This window comes from Vulpes lagopus, chromosome 2, assembly GCF_018345385.1.
Source record: "Vulpes lagopus strain Blue_001 chromosome 2, ASM1834538v1, whole genome shotgun sequence".
NCBI lineage: Eukaryota > Metazoa > Chordata > Mammalia > Carnivora > Canidae > Vulpes > Vulpes lagopus.
The window spans coordinates 24,703,937-24,719,753 of NC_054825.1; the positions used below are offsets into that span (position 1 = coordinate 24,703,937).

Consider the following 15,817-nt stretch of genomic DNA (forward strand, 5'->3'; position numbering starts at 1 on the left):
AGTCACACAGAGAGAGAGAGAGAGAGAGAGAGGCAGAGACACAGGCAGAGGGAGAAGCAGGCTCCATGCACTGGGAGCCCGACGTGGGATTCGATCGCGGGTCTCCAGGATCGCGCCCTGGGCCAAAGGCAGGCTCCAAACCGCTGCGCCACCCAGGGATCCCTCTTTTTTTTTTTTTTTTTTTTAAGATTTATTTATTTATTCATGATAGATAGAGAGAGACAGAGAGGGAGAGAGAGACAGAGACAGAGACAGACAGAGACAGAGGGAGAAGCAGGCTCCAGTCCGGGAGCCTGACGCGGGACTCGATCCAGGGACTCCAGGATCTCGCCCTGGGCCAAAGGCAGGCGCCAAACCGCCAAGCCACCCAGGGATCCCAGAAATAGTTTCTTTATTCTAATTACACAAGTCTCTGTTTTAAGAAAAGGAAAGTGGAGTTTGCGTTTTGCAGTTCTTAAAATCTTTTTTTTTTTTTTTTTTTGCTACATCAATCTCTGACAGTGGCAGGAACTGGAGGACATTCTCTTAATATTTCAGAAGCCTAATTTACATGAAAAATTCTGTTACTGGGTGTTCAAAAACTGTTCACCAAGTTCAAAGAGTGAGATAAGTAAGGGAAAAAGCTCTGTTTTCAAATAGGTCTAAACCCAGGACTATTTCCAGAAAGTTAGGATCATAAGGAATCCTATGTTCTAATGCCCTTGGAACATTTTTGTTTCATTTTTACTGAGATATAATTGACATACAGCTTTGTATGAGTTCAAGATACACAACACAATGACTTGATTTACCTAACTGGTATGATTACCATAATAGGTTTAATTAACATCCATCTCCTCATACAGGTAAGGTATATAAAAAAATTCTCCCCATGAGATTTTTAAGATCTACTTTGTTACTTAGCAAATTTCAAATATATCAAACAGCAGTGTTAAATCTCATTGTACACTACATCCCCAGGACTTACTTATCTTATAACTGAAAGTGTGTACCTTTTGACCACCTTTATCAGACCCTACATCCCTCCTCCACGAAACACACACACACACACACACACACACACACACACACACACAAACACACAAATCTGGGACATATCAAATAAAATTACTAAAGTTATCAGAAGCAGAACTTCACCTCCCCATTAGGTAAACCTGAGTCAAAGGAGACTTTTTAAGTACTAGATTCTGCATTCCTATTCCTATTTCTCTTTAGAGCTTCGGGGATCACAGAAAAAAAAATTAAAACATTTTAACATAACATTTGAAGGAGCAAAGGCAGATTTTCAAGATCCTGAAAACAGCCAAAGTTAAACACCGTAAAATCAAACAAAACACTAAGTTTGGAAAAGGAACCTCAATACTTCCTGTTAAGTCGCAGACATATGATGTGTCATAAAGTGGATTCTATCCTCTCCTGGCTCAACCTCTAAATGCTAGTGACTAAAGACAGACCCAGGTGGAAGCATATGTGAGTTCTTCTCTCCCAAGGACTCTAAGAGCTCAGGCTGGATTTGAATCACCTTTTTCAGCATTACCTAGGTTGGTGACCTTGAGAAACACACATTTTTCTTTCTATGCCCTTTTGATCCCATCCATAATTTGGAGGCAATAGTACCAATATATTCTATGGCTTGGGGAGGATTAATTCAGATACTGGTTGAGAGGCATTCCGTATCTAGTAAGCATCTAACATCAGCTATTATTTTTATTAGTATTGGAACATAGCAGGGAAGTCCCATAAGTATTCGTAAAGTGAAGACATTCCCGGGGACCAAATGCCGCACCTTCCAGTGTCCTGTAGTGTAGCTAACCCAGGGGTGCCCCGTGCAGGACTGGGAATCCTGAGCTGAGGTCCTCTTTACCTGTCTCCAGCCAAATCAGAACAATAAGAACAAGTCAGTGAGGTTTTTTTTTTTTTTTCCTTTTTACGTTAAAGGGATTCGCTTTAACGACCTATTCTTTAAGTCATAGACCTTGTGCCTTTCTTGATGTCAAAATCTTTGATGAAACTTTGATGAGGTTAAATCGTCGGATTTTTCTTTTAGAAGGGTTAGGCAAACCCGAAATTCCTGAAAAAACCCCAAATCCAGAATTGACCTCAAACCCCTTCTCCCTTCCAATGCCTCGCAGACCGGACAGACCCCGCCCCCCCCCACCCCCGGGACCTCCGCGCGCCGGGCGGGCGGACCGGACACCGGACGGGGAGCCGCGGCGGCCGCGCGGGGCGGGGGCGGGGCGGGGGCGGAGGGAGGCGGGGCCCCAGGCGAACCCGCCCCTCAGACCGCGATCCTACCCGCCAACTGGCCGCGGCGCCCGGAGCTCCAGCCAATCCTTAAGGCGTTTGGAAGCTCCGCGGCCGAGCAGTACGCAGCCGAGCCAATGGGCGGCCGCGTTACAGGCTGCTGGACACCGAAGTCGCGAGTCCTCGCCGTGTCTGTGTCTGGCCGCCCTGGAAGCCCGCTAGTGGCTGGCGGAGGCGCCTCGGCGCCGGGGTCTGCATCCGACCCGGGCCTGGAGGGCGGGGCAGGCGGCCGGCGGCAGAGATGGGTCCGCCCGGGGCCTGCGCGCTGGTGGCGGCCGAGGGTGGGCTGCGGGAAGCCTTTTGTGAAGTCAACCGGTTCTCACTGCCTCTCAGGGCGCGGTCCCCGGGTCGCCTGCATCACCGGGGGGCGGGGGGCTCATCTCAAATGTGGACTTGGCGGCGCACCCTGGACCCACCGAGTGGCTGATTGTTATGCGCTCTTACGTTTCAGAGTAAGTGGGGGCGGGCAGCCGGGCCCAGCGGCTTAGCGCCGCCTTCAGCCCGGGGCGTGATCCCGGGGCCCGGGATCGAGTCCCGCGTCGGGCTCCTGCATGGAGCCTGCTTCTCTGCCTGTGTCTCTGCCTCTCTTTCTGTCTGTGTCTCTCATGAATAAATAAACCTTTAGAAAACAAAAATAGGGGAAACTGATGGGGCGGGTGGACAGCTCCCTGATTTTGATGGTAAGAGTCGTGTGCTGGCTGTGCTCTCCGGTCTCTCTGCCAGCATCTTGCGGACTCAACCTCGGGATCTGGGTGAAATCATCTGTACAATGAAATGATGCTCTCCGACCTGCCTTCTCATGGAGGTGATGGGATGTTAGAAATTAAATAGAAGCCTAGTGGGCTGTGGAAGTATATGCAAGATGGCATGAATGTTTTTGAATTACTCATTTAGATTTATACCAAATTGATGGAGGCTGTCTTCACAGTATATATTTACATTTATGGGACCCCTGCTGGGGTATCATACCCAACACGGGAGTTGGCAGGAAAAATCTGAAGAAGATTGAGACTGGCGACTGGGAGACCAAATAGGACTCACCTGACTTTGAGGTGCTATGAGTCTAGTCTTCAGGGGTGACAATGGGAATAAGAAAGGTAGTGGGGTTGATGGAAAGGAAAGAATGAGGATTGAAGACTTGAGAGGGCAGCTCTTGAGACGACAGGGTATCCAAGTGGAAATGTCCTATGGGCAGTAAGAAATCTAGATTGAAGTCCAGTTCTTACCAGAGACGATGACTTAGAGGTTTGCAGCACACACTGATAAAACCCTTAGAATCATGTGAGCATCGTGAGACAGGAAATGTGCTTACTTTTCTACAGGAGAGCCTCAAGGAAACCCCACAGTTAAGCCATGATGTCAAATCAGAGACGGTAATCCAATGAGACGTGAGAGTGTAAAAATGTGAGATGAGAGAGAGGTAAAATGAAAGCTCATTTTTACTCATATTAGTGAAAGAAAATATCAGACATTTCATTGCTGACTCTTGCCCCCATCAGAGCCCATAGTCACAGGCCTCGGGGCTGTTCTGCAAGTAGAGATTGAGGAATCCTCGAAGGGTGTCGGCCTCATTGAGGAGGGCTGATACGGCAGGATCTTCCTTCATGGCTGCCATCCAGAGCTTAAGTTTTGGAGTGTGGTCTACACAACTGTGGGGAGGGAAAAGGATGAAGACGTGAGCTAGATTAATTAGGAAGGCCTTGCAAAGCCTCCTGTATCAGTATCACTCTGCAGTTTCCTTTTGTTTTCTTCTAATCTTTTAAAATATTCCTTTAAAATGCACATAAACAGGGGATGTCTGGGTGGCTCAGGTAGTGATCCCAGAGTCCTGGGATGGAGTCCCACATTGGGCTCCCGAAGGGAAGCCTGCACCCTCTACCTATGTCTCTGCCTCTCTCTGTGTCTCTCATGAATAAAGAAAATCTTTGAAAGAAAAATAAATAAAATCTTTTTTTTTAAATGCATATAATTAGAATAGTAGATTTGATAGATATTGTAGAGGTCCTTGTTTCATGGAAAAGGAATCTTAGAGTGAAGTGACCTGCTCAGTTAGCATGAGAATTTGTCCAGGTAGACTAAGAACTTTTTTTTTTTTTAATATTTTATTTATTTATTCATGAGAGACATGGGGAGAGAGAGAGAGAGAGGCAGAGACACAGGCAGAGGGAGAAGCAGGCTCCATGCTGGGAGCCTGATGTGGGACTCAATCCCGGGACCCCAGGATCACGCCCTGGGCCAAAGGCAGGCACTAAACCACTAAGCCACCCAGGGATCCCCTAGACTAATAACTTTTTAGAAGGAGAACATGAAAGACACAATGAATGTTATATATTTATTATTCTACAGCCAGACTGTGACTAAAAGTAGCCCTGAATACCTCTAAGCTCTAAGAATTGGGAGTAAGCCAAGGTGGCTGCCAAACTTCAAAACATGGAATTTGGAAAATAGTGTGGGAATCCTTCTGGTAAATGGGAGGTAGTATTGGTCATATAATCCTGCATCACATGCTTATAAAAATGTCCATCCTTACAGATTTTTAATTGGAGAGGAGGGAGTAAGTTACTTTTAAAACATTTTACTACATGTCATAGGACTCTCTGCCCACCCCTCCCCTACACACTCCAGGAATGGAGAAGGATGGTGAGTATATGCCCTGGATGGTCCGAGATGCTCCTCCTGTTGCTTGTTCCCATTCATACCAATTATATAAAATATTTTAATTTTTGTTCAGAAAAAAAGGTCAATATATACTCTTCCAGTTATCATTATCTTAAATTATGCACAAAATATTCAAATGTCTTACTCATTTAACTCCAGAGCTTCAAGCCGTTCAAACCAGGGCCAGATGAGGTAATCAATCATAGAAAGAGAATTACCACCAAAGAAAGTTGTCTTCTTATTGGTCAGAACCTGGACATAAACAGCATAAGAGTACTTGTTATTTGTGCACTTAGTAAGATTCATCATTAGAAATGAGTAAGGCAAGTTAAGTACAGCAAGTGAGAGCAGCAGCTTTTACTGACGTATTCAAGCTGGCTTTTTGTTTAAACTTTAGAATCTCCTGGTTTGGGATGAAGCCAGCAACTGATAAAATGAACTGGAAAATAGAAAAAAAAAAAAAAAGCAACAGAGTACAGGATCTTTGTAATACATATACCCAACAAAGGACTGGTATTCAGAATACAGAGAGAACTACTGGCAATAATAAAAAAGACAACTCATTAGAAAATTGGGCCAGACTTGAACTTCACAAAAGAGGATATTCAAATGGCCAAAAACCATTTGAAAAGGTATTAAATTACATTAGACATCAGGGAAATGCAAATTAGAGCCAAAATGTAATACCACTACATACCCATCATAATGGCTAAAATTAACAAGGCAAAGTCAACAAGGGTATGGAACCACTGCTGGTAGGAGTATAAACTGGTGCAACTGTGTCTTAACAGTATGAACTAAAGCTGAGTGCGTGCATACTCTAACCCAGTAATTCTACTCTTTGGAAATATGAACATATGTTCACCAAAAGAAAGGTCGAAAAATGTTATTGCAGCACAATTTGTAATAGCCCCAAATTGGAAATGTTACTGTCCATCAGGAGTAAAATGGAGAAACAAACTGCTATCATATGTTGAAACAGTACACAAAAGATAGGAATGAACTACATACAGCATAGATGAATCTCACAAATCTAATACTGTATGAAAGAAGCCAGACCCAAAAGAGTGCATATCATATGATTCCATATGTAGAAAATATTAAAACAGCCAAAACTAATGTTTCTTGATATGGGTGCTGGTTCCATGACTGTTCATTTTGATAAACTTTACCTAAAAGCTTATTAAGCTTATTAATGGTGTTTTGGCTTGTATGTTTAACATAACAGCTCATAGCAATCTGTCATAACCTCAAATTCCTTTTTTGATGTTATTACTAATTGCCACAAAGTGATTTGGGGAAAGGGAGTATAAAGGACAGTATAGAAGGAAGAAGACAGGGCAGCTTGGGTGGCTCAGTGGTTTAGCACTGCCTTTAGCCCAGGGCATGATCCTGGAGATCCGGGATCGAGTCCCACGTCAGGCTCCCTGCATGGAGCCTGCTTCTCCCTCTGCCTGTGTCTCTACCACTCTCTCTGTGTCTCTCATGAATAAATAAATAAAATCTTTGAAAAAAAAAAAAAAAGGAAGGAAGAAAGAAGACAGAGGATACAATGTTTCATTTACTCTGACAAAACCCAGGAGAAGAGATTACCTCTTCTAGCTTGCTGAATTCCTTCCGTAATTCTTCTTTTAGGCCAGAGCCATCTTCCTTATTTTGTCTTCTCAGAAAGCCTGTTACCAAAGATGGAACCTAGACAGAGAATAATTTTGTAGTTATCGGTGTGATGTAAACTATACCAACTTCCTCACAGAAAAGCATGATGGAACCCTCGAGTCCCAGGTCAGGGTGTTGGAGACACCTTAAAAGCTGCACTAATTTCTGTGTTCCCAGAGGTTGGATACTGATCTTAGAAACAGTTCTGGGGAGTGAGTGCTGTTTGGTCAGGATTTTACTTTAAGATTTTATTTGTTTATTTATGTGAGAGAGAGAGAGAGAGAGACAGAGATAGTGACCAATAGCACAAGTGTAGAGGGAAGGGAGAAGCAAGTTCTCTGCTGAGCAAGAAGCCCGATGCAGGGTCGATCCCAGGACCTCAGGATCATGACTTGAGCCGAAGTCAGATGCCCAACTACTGAGCTACCCAGTCAGAAATTCCCCAGTCAGGATTTTATACGTTGCAAATAATAGAACCCACTTTGGTGAGTTTGAGCCAAAAAATGTCTTAATTAGACACTGAGTAACTCATAGAATTATTGAGAGTCTGAAAAGATAGGCTGGGAACTAAGCTGGAACATTCTGGAAGTCATGCTTAGAACTGACCTGATGGGAAGCACCCCCTGCTGCCAGGGAGTTGAGCAGTAAGTGCACTAGTTCTTGCCCTGCCAGAGGATGGGCTCTGGGGTAACTAATGCCTTAGCCCTGCCGCTGTTTCTGCTCCGGGATTTCATCTTGCAACCACGACTACGGCTCCCCAAAGCCTGGAGCTCTGCCCCACAGCACTCTCGCCAGCAGAACCGGTGCCCCACACCAAGCCTGTCTCCTCACATTGCTCATTTCTGAATCCAGCTCTACCTCGTCCGTTTCTGACAGAAGAGCCTCAGTCCCAGGCCTTCACCCCAGCTGCAAAGGGCACTGGGGAAGAGAATCTTTCTGCTTTCTACCTCGGGGAGGACGTGAGAAGGCTGTTCACCAGGTGTAGCGTCAGACGCGTGGTGGTCGTGCTGGAGGTGTTTATATCTTTTAATACTTCAGTCTTTGATATCATTTCCCAGTTTAAGTCAACGGGTGCTTGTAAAAATATAGGAGAATGTCTGAAATCCTATGCAGGTCAGTACAGCTTGCCCTCATTGAACCGAAGGTTTGTAGGCAGCACTTCTGTCCACAGTTCCACCTGGGCCTACCTGGTTTTTTTATCCCTGCTTTTCCTTAAATGTCTGCTTCATATATTATCAAGTCCCTCAACAATGCTCTTAATTTCTGCTTCCTTAAAAATTTTATTTGGGGGGGGGGGTGCCAACGTAGCTCAGTTGGTTAAGCATCTGCCTTTAGCTCAGGTCATGGTCTCAGGGTCCTGGGATCAAGCCCCGAGTCAGAGCTGAGAAGCAGGCTCCCTGTTTTATAGAAACTGATTTTTATCCAGAAGAACGGAGCAATTACTATACTCCCTTTACAAGTGAGAAGCCAAGGCACAGAAGTAAATAAGTAACTTGCTCGGAGTCACACAGCTAGGGAGTGGCAGAGCTGGTCGGAGACTGAGGCAGGGAGCCAACAGTGATGGGAACGCGGCCTCCGCCGAAAGGAGCTCACAGCCCCGGTGCAACACACAGGCAAGAAGGCAGTCACTGACAGAGAGGAGTTAGCACATGGCAGACCCTAGGGCTGGGCACCAACCCAGCCCGGACACGCTTCTGGAAGGCAGCAGAACCTGAGCAGATACATGAGAGAGAACTTGGAGATAATCAGGCAAAGTGAGAAGGGGGAAGAACCTCCCAGCAAAAGTTTAGGAGGAGGTAGGGAGTCTGGGAAAACAAAACCTTCGGTGTGGCTAGAACACAGGGTCTGAAGAGGGAAGAGGGCTAACTCTGGAGAGTTTGCAGGTTTGCAGGACATGTCAGAGCAGACAGCAGCACTGCTTTGTTTTCCTTTCCTACATCACTGAATCACAAATGACAACACTGACTTAGCTTGAAAAGCAAAGTTTCTTCAGAGAGGAGCTGAAGTTTCTTATATACACACCTTGGAAAATAACTCAAACACCATCTTTTGGCAAGCTTTCTCATAGGGATCATCCGGCAACAGCTTCTTCCCTGGATATGCTTCATCCAGATACTCACAAGTGATAGGAGATTCATAGATCAATTGACCCTGACTGTTTTCCAGAACTGGCACTAGGCCAAAGGGATTCTTCTTAAAGAACCACTCAGGCTTATTTTTCAGGTTGATGTTGATGATTTCATGCCTGAAAGAGACATGGAAAACAATGAAGAGAGTGGCACTTTTTTTTTTTTTTTTTTGTACTTCTGAGTAAATCCTCACTGGTCCTACCATCCACTCAGCTCATCAGACCCCAAATTTAGGATTCAACTCAGTCTGGATCCCTTTTCCCTTGCTCCCTCTTCCTCAAGTCAAATGGATCATCAAGACTTGTCAGCTAGACCTCCTTATCTTATCAACCTCTCAGTTTGACGACTGCCTGCCTCCTTGTCCAAAACATTATTTGCCAGCTGGACATCTACTGTATTCTCCTCCCAGCCTCTCTGCTTCCACTGTGCCCTCCCCACAGTCCATTTTCCACACACAAAAGTAAATTGGATCAGGCCACCCTCTTGTTTGCAACCCATTGATTGATTCTCATTGCAATGAGGATAAAAAAACTAAACTCTGTGGCATGTACTCTGGCCCCTCCTTTCCTGTCATCTATTTCCTAGGAATTGGCCGCTGGTCATTACAATCTGGCCACACTGGCCTTTTTTATATCCCTTGAATTTGCCAAACATGTTCTCACCTTAGAGCATTTACATTGTGTTCCTCTGCTATCTCTGCCTGTCTTCAGGCCCTCCCTGACTACTGTCTCTGAAGCTGCTGAGAGCCTCTACTACATGATCATTTTGTTTCACTTTCTTCATTGAACCGATGACATATACCTGAATTACTTTGCCCATTTATTTATATGCTTATTATGTCACCTCTCAAGAATGTAAGCTCCATGAAAGCAGGGATTTTATGTACCTTGTGTGGGACCCAGGAAATTTAACAAAAATCCCCTGCCCCTGGACAAGCAGAGCAGGACTAACTCCATTTTGTGCTGCACCCGCCACCTCCTGTATCACCCCCACATGACCTGCTTATTGCTTAAGGCGCTGCCCCACCCTAGTCAAGCCGCTGAGCACACCCTTATAGGAAATCGGCTCATAACAATGTAACTCTGCCTTGTGCCCACCAAAACTGCCTGCCAATTCTGACCAAAGTAATAGGCCAGCTCAAATGGATACTAGGGTAAAATGTAATTCAATCGGCCACCTGTGTGTGGACTGACATGACTGCAACTTTCTGTGTGTGTTAAAATCCCATTGGCCACTGGCCCCTATAAAGCTGCTACGCCTCTTAGTGTCGGGGTCCAAGTCCCTGCTCCACTGTGTCGGGTACACTTGGACCCAAGCTAGAGGTTGTAAATAAACCCTCGTGTGTTTGCATCGGTGTCAGCTCCTTGGTGCTTTCGCGGATTCGCAATCTTGGACACAGCACCTTGTTCATATTAATAAACGTGTACAAGAATAAAATTTCAAATACATTTAAATCCTATGAAAACAATAAAAATGATTTCGGATAGGGTTGAGTAAATATTTGTTGAATGGATGAATGAATAAGTGGAAATGCCTCAAGATTGTCAATAACATAACCCATTTTGGACTAAGCAGTATTCTAATTGTAAATTATATAAGGTAACTAGCCAAATTGTTTTCACTACTTACTATATGAGAATCAATATGATAAAATTCAATTCCTTTTGCTAAATTGAAAAGAAGGTTATTAAGGAATCCAAAAAATCCACCCACAATATAAAGTTTCAGATTAAATGTCCATGCACTGATATTTTTTAAAATGTTACATGGGTAGGGATGCCTGGGTGGCTCAGTGGTTGAGCATCTGCCTTTGGCTCAGGTCATGGTCCAGGAGTCCTGGGATCGAGTCCCACATCAGGCTCCCCTCAAGGAGCCTGCTTCTCCCTCTGCCTATATCTCTGCCTCTGTGTGTCTCTCATGAATAAATAAATAAAATCTTTAAATGTTACATGGGTAAATCACACTAAGCAAACCAAAAGGGAAGAAACCAGATGAAATCCAAGCTGTATTCAGACTGTAACTAGATCTAACTTGTTTCCTGCCTGAGAGATTGTAGAGGAAATGAGAGAAAGGAAAGTTTCATATAATTGTTAAAGCCAGGTCCATGTAATTGTCCAAGCTGGGTAACTGTTCAATAGAACAAGTTAGTTACTAAAAACTAATATACTCCAACACCTTTTGTTTCCTATTTCCCCATCCACCTCAGTCATTAGAACAGTGTTTAGTTTGAGGATTTAAATATGTAATCCCCCATGGAAACAAGAAGGGCTGGATTGAACACTAGTATACATTTGTGTATATAGAGGCTCATGTGCTGACAGATTATGAGTCATCAAAAGAAATCCAAGGCCAATCCCTGCCAAGGAATTAACATTTCTGAAATCTTATACCATGAAAACAAAAGGTAGAGCCTGGCTTTTGTGATAAAGAAGGTTCTTAGAACACACATGCATTTGGTAACCTGACATTATGAGTCGACAAGTCAACACACCTGCCGTAACAAGTTGGAATATGCACTTTAGAGAAAACCACGCTTTGTTAGGTGATACCATGTAGCAAAAATCTAGCACCTCTCTAACAAAAGTCTTCTGGGCATCAAACTAAAAACTGGTCCATGAATGTAGAAGACCTCTGTTGTTTGCACTACCTGCCAACTGTTTTCTCCACCCCCATACACACACTATAAATCAGTTCAATTTTTCCTTTAGAAAACTATCCCAGTAAATAAGGTAGGGTTGTTTTCAACCTAGAGTTCCAGAGGGGCACATAAGTCAGGACTTTATGTTTCCCAATCCAGCTGTTCTTTGCTCCTGTACTTTTCAATTACATGAGCACAAGATATATCTTTTTTCAATCCTATTTGAATAGGATTACTCTTAATTTCTTATTACAAGAAATTCTAATATGGAAAATATTGTAGTATTTGGATAAAACGTAACATTCTGGATGTTACTAAATGTTGAATATTTTGCTATGTGTTCAGGATCAATTTCATCAGAATAAGATGCAAATCTTAGTGAAGTGATGGCTAATCTGAAAATATATTTTTTTCTTTGGAACGTATCTTACATTCTCTTAGGGAAAATTATTGTCTGCCTAATTCTTTCCCTAGAAGACTAAAATTAGTTTATAAACCCTAAGCACATGGATAGAAAATTTCTTAAGAATGAGGACTAGGTTTTAAACTTCTTTACCACAGGTACCTAATGTCTGCTCAACAGATTCCAAAGATCATTGGAAGGAAAGCAACTCCAATGGATATTGGTGTCAGGAGCCATGTGACTGTTGTATATTCCCCATGGATAACCAATACTCAAAAACTATTTGGTTTTGGGAAGCCCGGGTGGTTCAGCGGTTTAGCGCTGCCTTCAGCCCAGGGCCTGATCCTGGAGTCCCGGGATCAAGTCCCACGTCGGGCTCCCTGCATGGAGCCTGCTTCTCCCTCTGCCTGTGCCTCTGCCTCTCTCTCTCTCTCTTTGCCTCTCATGAATAAATTTTTTTTTTTAAAAAATCATAAAAAAAAAAAAGAATGTGATCCAATCCAATCCCATGTCAGGCTCCCTGTGAGCAGCCTGCTTCTCCTTCTGTGTCTATGCCTCTCTCTGTCTCTCATGAATAAATCAATCAATCTTTTTAAAAACTTTAATTGCAAAGAGGCTTCACAAAAGATTGAATTTTTAAGCATATACACTTTGACTCAACAACCCAAGCTACAGAAATATGTACAGTATAGTGACTCAGCACCCTGCCTGAAGGTCAAGGCTTGGACTCTGCACTGGGGTAAACTGCCAGCTATTAGGGAAGGGACTATATAATCAGAATAACAGCAAACAGTATCATGTAAGATGGGCATGCATGTACAAGTGTAGTGAAAGCAAAAGGACAGTGAACCAGGAATCAGTGATCTACCAGAGCTAAAAGAGCGGCCGCTGGTCATTGCTTGTCAAGGGATCTCGGCCTACCACCAACTTCATGAGAACCTCCATGAGCTTTTCAGATCCATAAAATGGTTAGGTTGATGGAAATGGGGTATCCCAGACTGGTGTAATCTGTGGCAGTCCTCCCACCCCTCACCTGGGAAGTGGGTTCATAATTTGCTTTGTCCTCCAAAAGTCCGAGAATAGTTTATTTTGCAGCAGGGGAAGACCCTGGGGCCCTATCTGAGATTGCCCACCCGGCCGCCCCCTACCCCAGCAGCCGCTGCCAGGCCGGCTGGGGGAACGGCTCCCACCCGAGCCCTTACCTGATCCCCTTGGCCTTCAGGACCAAGAGTGTCCTCTGGGCGAACGGGCAAAACCTCATGCTGTAGACGCGGATGAGGCCCTCGGGGACCGGCCCCGGGGGCGCGCTTCCTGCGGGGCAGACGCGGAGGCGGTGAGCTCCCGAGAGCGGCGGGCGCCCCATCCCCCATCCCCCATCCCCCATCCCCCATCCCCCATCCCCCCGCCGCCCTGGGCCGCCGAGAGGTCCCGCGCGCTGCGGCCCGGCCCGGTGCCCCCCGCCCCGTAGGGGACCCAGGCGGCTCCGGAGCAGCCACTCCAGGCCACGCGGCTGGGGGCGGCTGGGGGCGGCCTGGAGCCCCGGGAGCCCCCCTCCCCCCCCAGCCGGCGCGCCTCACCCTTCGCCAGGCTCCTGGCTGACCCTGCGGACATCGCGGCGCAGCGCACGGCGCTCGGGCCTCGGGTTTGCAGGCGAGTCAGGAAGTGGGCCGCCCCTCGCCCTGCGCTTCCTCCCTCCTCCTCTCCCGAGCGCACGCCTAGGCCCGCCGCTAGCTGGGGGCCGTGCTGTCCCGCCCCGCGGAGTCCCGGGCGCTTGAACTAAACCAGCGCCCCGCGACCGGGGCGGGCGCCCCGGCTGGCTCCCTCTCCCGCTCTCCGCGGGGAGGGATGCGCTGCCCCCGTGGCCTAGGTGCGCCGCAGGAAATCGCAGCCCGGAGCCCACCTGACGCGCCCACCTGGGCCTTGGGCTGGCAGCTGGGGCTTGTGCCCAGGAGCACCGTGCTGGCCGCCAGGCGCCCCGGCCAGAGGCGCAGAAGCAGCTGGACACCCTCAGAGCCATTCCCCCCCCCCCCCACCCAGAAGCAGAGTGGTCCCCAGCCCTGCCTCCACGCAGGTGTATGCCTCCCCCTGACCCTGACCGCCCCCACCCCGCACCCGGCTGCTCTCAGGAGGCACGGGTCTGGTTGAAGTTCCCCCTCAGCCCCAAAACTCTCCTGATTTTCCTGATTTCAGGGCTCGTGGCCCCGAGCCCAGAGTTCCTCACAGTTCAGAACTTACTCTGCAAAGTACCTGTCCATGGCCCGGTGCCAGGTCGCCCAGCCATCCGTACAGCCTTTTCCTTTCCTTGTCACTATTAGCTTAATATGACTACTAGGACGGCCATTGTTGCGACTGTCACCTGTAGGACACATCTTTATTATTATTTTTTTAAGATTTTGTTTATTTATTCATGAGTGACACAGAGAGACATATGCAGAGACACAGGCAGAGGGAGCCCAATGCAGGAACCGACTCCAGGACCCCAGGATCACGAACTGAGCCAAAGGCAGAGGCTCAACCGCTGAGCCACCCAGGCACCCCTTAAAATAAAATCTTTTTAATTTTAATCCAAAGGAAATAGCACATATGTGGATATTACTAACAAAATGATGGTGCTTTCAAAAATCTATTAAAACTTTGGATTTTGAAGCCAAGTAGGGGGGCACAGGCTCAAAGTCCCACAGGTGGGCTGAGTAGATTTAGACTTGTAGATCTGGGAAAAATATCTGGCTGGAGCCACTGCTGAAACAACCCCTTCACTTAAAGGGTAGAGAAGAAGAGGTCCAGGGTACATGGTAGGGACACAGGAAAAGAGTAGTCAGTGTTTTGCTCCTCTGCCTAGATTTGAAAGCTGGTAACTCCTGTGCCATTTATTTGCTCAGTGTTGGTGTCTGTTTTTATTTTGATTTGTTCTGAGAGAGGCAGAGAGTGAGGTGATAAGCACACCAACCTTGCAGCCTTCCTGCTTGGGTTTGATCCTGACTCCACCCCTGTATTACTTTGCAAGGCTTAGGTTAACAAAGTACCACAAACTCAGTGGCTTAAGCAACAGACATTTATTTTTGCAGTTCTGGAGGCCAGAAGTCTGAGATCAAAGTGTTAGCAGTGTTGTTGCTTCCTTTTGAAGACTGTGAGGGAAACTGTTTCATGCCTCTCCCTTCGCTTCTGGTGGCTTCCCTGGCAATCTTTGGCATCCTTGGCTTGTGGAAGCATCACCCCATTTCTGCTTCACCTTCACATGGCATCCTCCCTGTGTGCGTGTCTATGCCCAAATTGCCCCTCTTTAGAGGGATACTAGTCATATTGGATCAGAGACCCACCCTGCTCTAGTATGACCTCATCTTACTTTAACTAATTACAGCTGTAATGAACCTACTTCCAAATAAAGTCACATTCTGAGGTACTGGTGGTTGGGGTTTCAGCATATGGATTTATGAATTAATAATTCAACATATGAATTTATTATGAAACCATATGAATTAGAATAACCCCTTATTAACTGTGTGAATCTGGGCAAATTCCCTTTCTGTTTTATTTTTTTTAATTGTATTTATTTGAGACAGAGAGAGAGAGAGAGAGAACATGAGTAGGGGGAGAGGAAGAACAAGAAGCAGACTCCTTGCTGAGCAGGGAGCCTGGCAGGAGGCTTGATCCCAGGACACTGGGATCATGACCTGAGCCAAAGGCAGATGGTTAACTGACTGAGCCACCCAGGTGCCCCTCCCTTTGTGATTTAATTCCCTCATCTGTAAATGCAGTGCTAAAAACTTCTTGCCTCCTTTATAGAATTTGAAGAAGTATTAAATTAATAAATATATAGAAAGCACTTAGAACAGTTCTTGGCACAAAAGAAATGTTAAATTGATGCTTATGTTACAGATACTAAATGAAAAAAATTAAAGCCCATTTTTTTGCTAAAACATGTGTCCTATTTAACTCTTTTTTAGAACACTAACTTTTTTTTAATAAAGGATTGAATTTTTTTAAAATTTTTATTTATTTACGATAGTCACAGAAAGAGAGAGAGAGGCA

The 15,817-nt window shown here is 45.7% G+C and overlaps 1 protein-coding gene across 1 annotated transcript; it reads right to left on the reverse strand.

The window, feature by feature from the left end:
- Nucleotides 1-3,725: 3,725 nt before the first annotated feature.
- Nucleotides 3,726-13,616, reverse strand: GSTO1 (glutathione S-transferase omega 1). The gene is made up of 6 exons (XM_041737581.1): nucleotides 13,366-13,616; nucleotides 12,991-13,099; nucleotides 8,641-8,863; nucleotides 6,556-6,654; nucleotides 5,108-5,214; nucleotides 3,726-3,953 (listed from the first exon to the last, which is right to left on the reverse strand). Exons 1-6 carry the CDS (start codon nucleotides 13,397-13,399, stop codon nucleotides 3,800-3,802), a joined length of 726 nt encoding a protein of 241 aa, XP_041593515.1. The 5' UTR covers nucleotides 13,400-13,616; the 3' UTR covers nucleotides 3,726-3,799.
- Nucleotides 13,617-15,817: the final 2,201 nt, after the last annotated feature.

Coding starts and splice junctions, on each gene's coding strand:
- GSTO1 (XM_041737581.1), bottom strand. CDS start 13,399: ATGTCCGCAGGGTCAGCCAGGAGCCTGGCGAAGG. Junction 8,864..12,990: donor CTGAAGGCCAAGGGGATCAG/GTAAGGGCTCGG, acceptor TGTCTCTTTCAG/GCATGAAATCATCAACATCA. Junction 6,655..8,640: donor TGTTTGAGTTATTTTCCAAG/GTGTGTATATAA, acceptor TTCTCTGTCTAG/GTTCCATCTTTGGTAACAGG.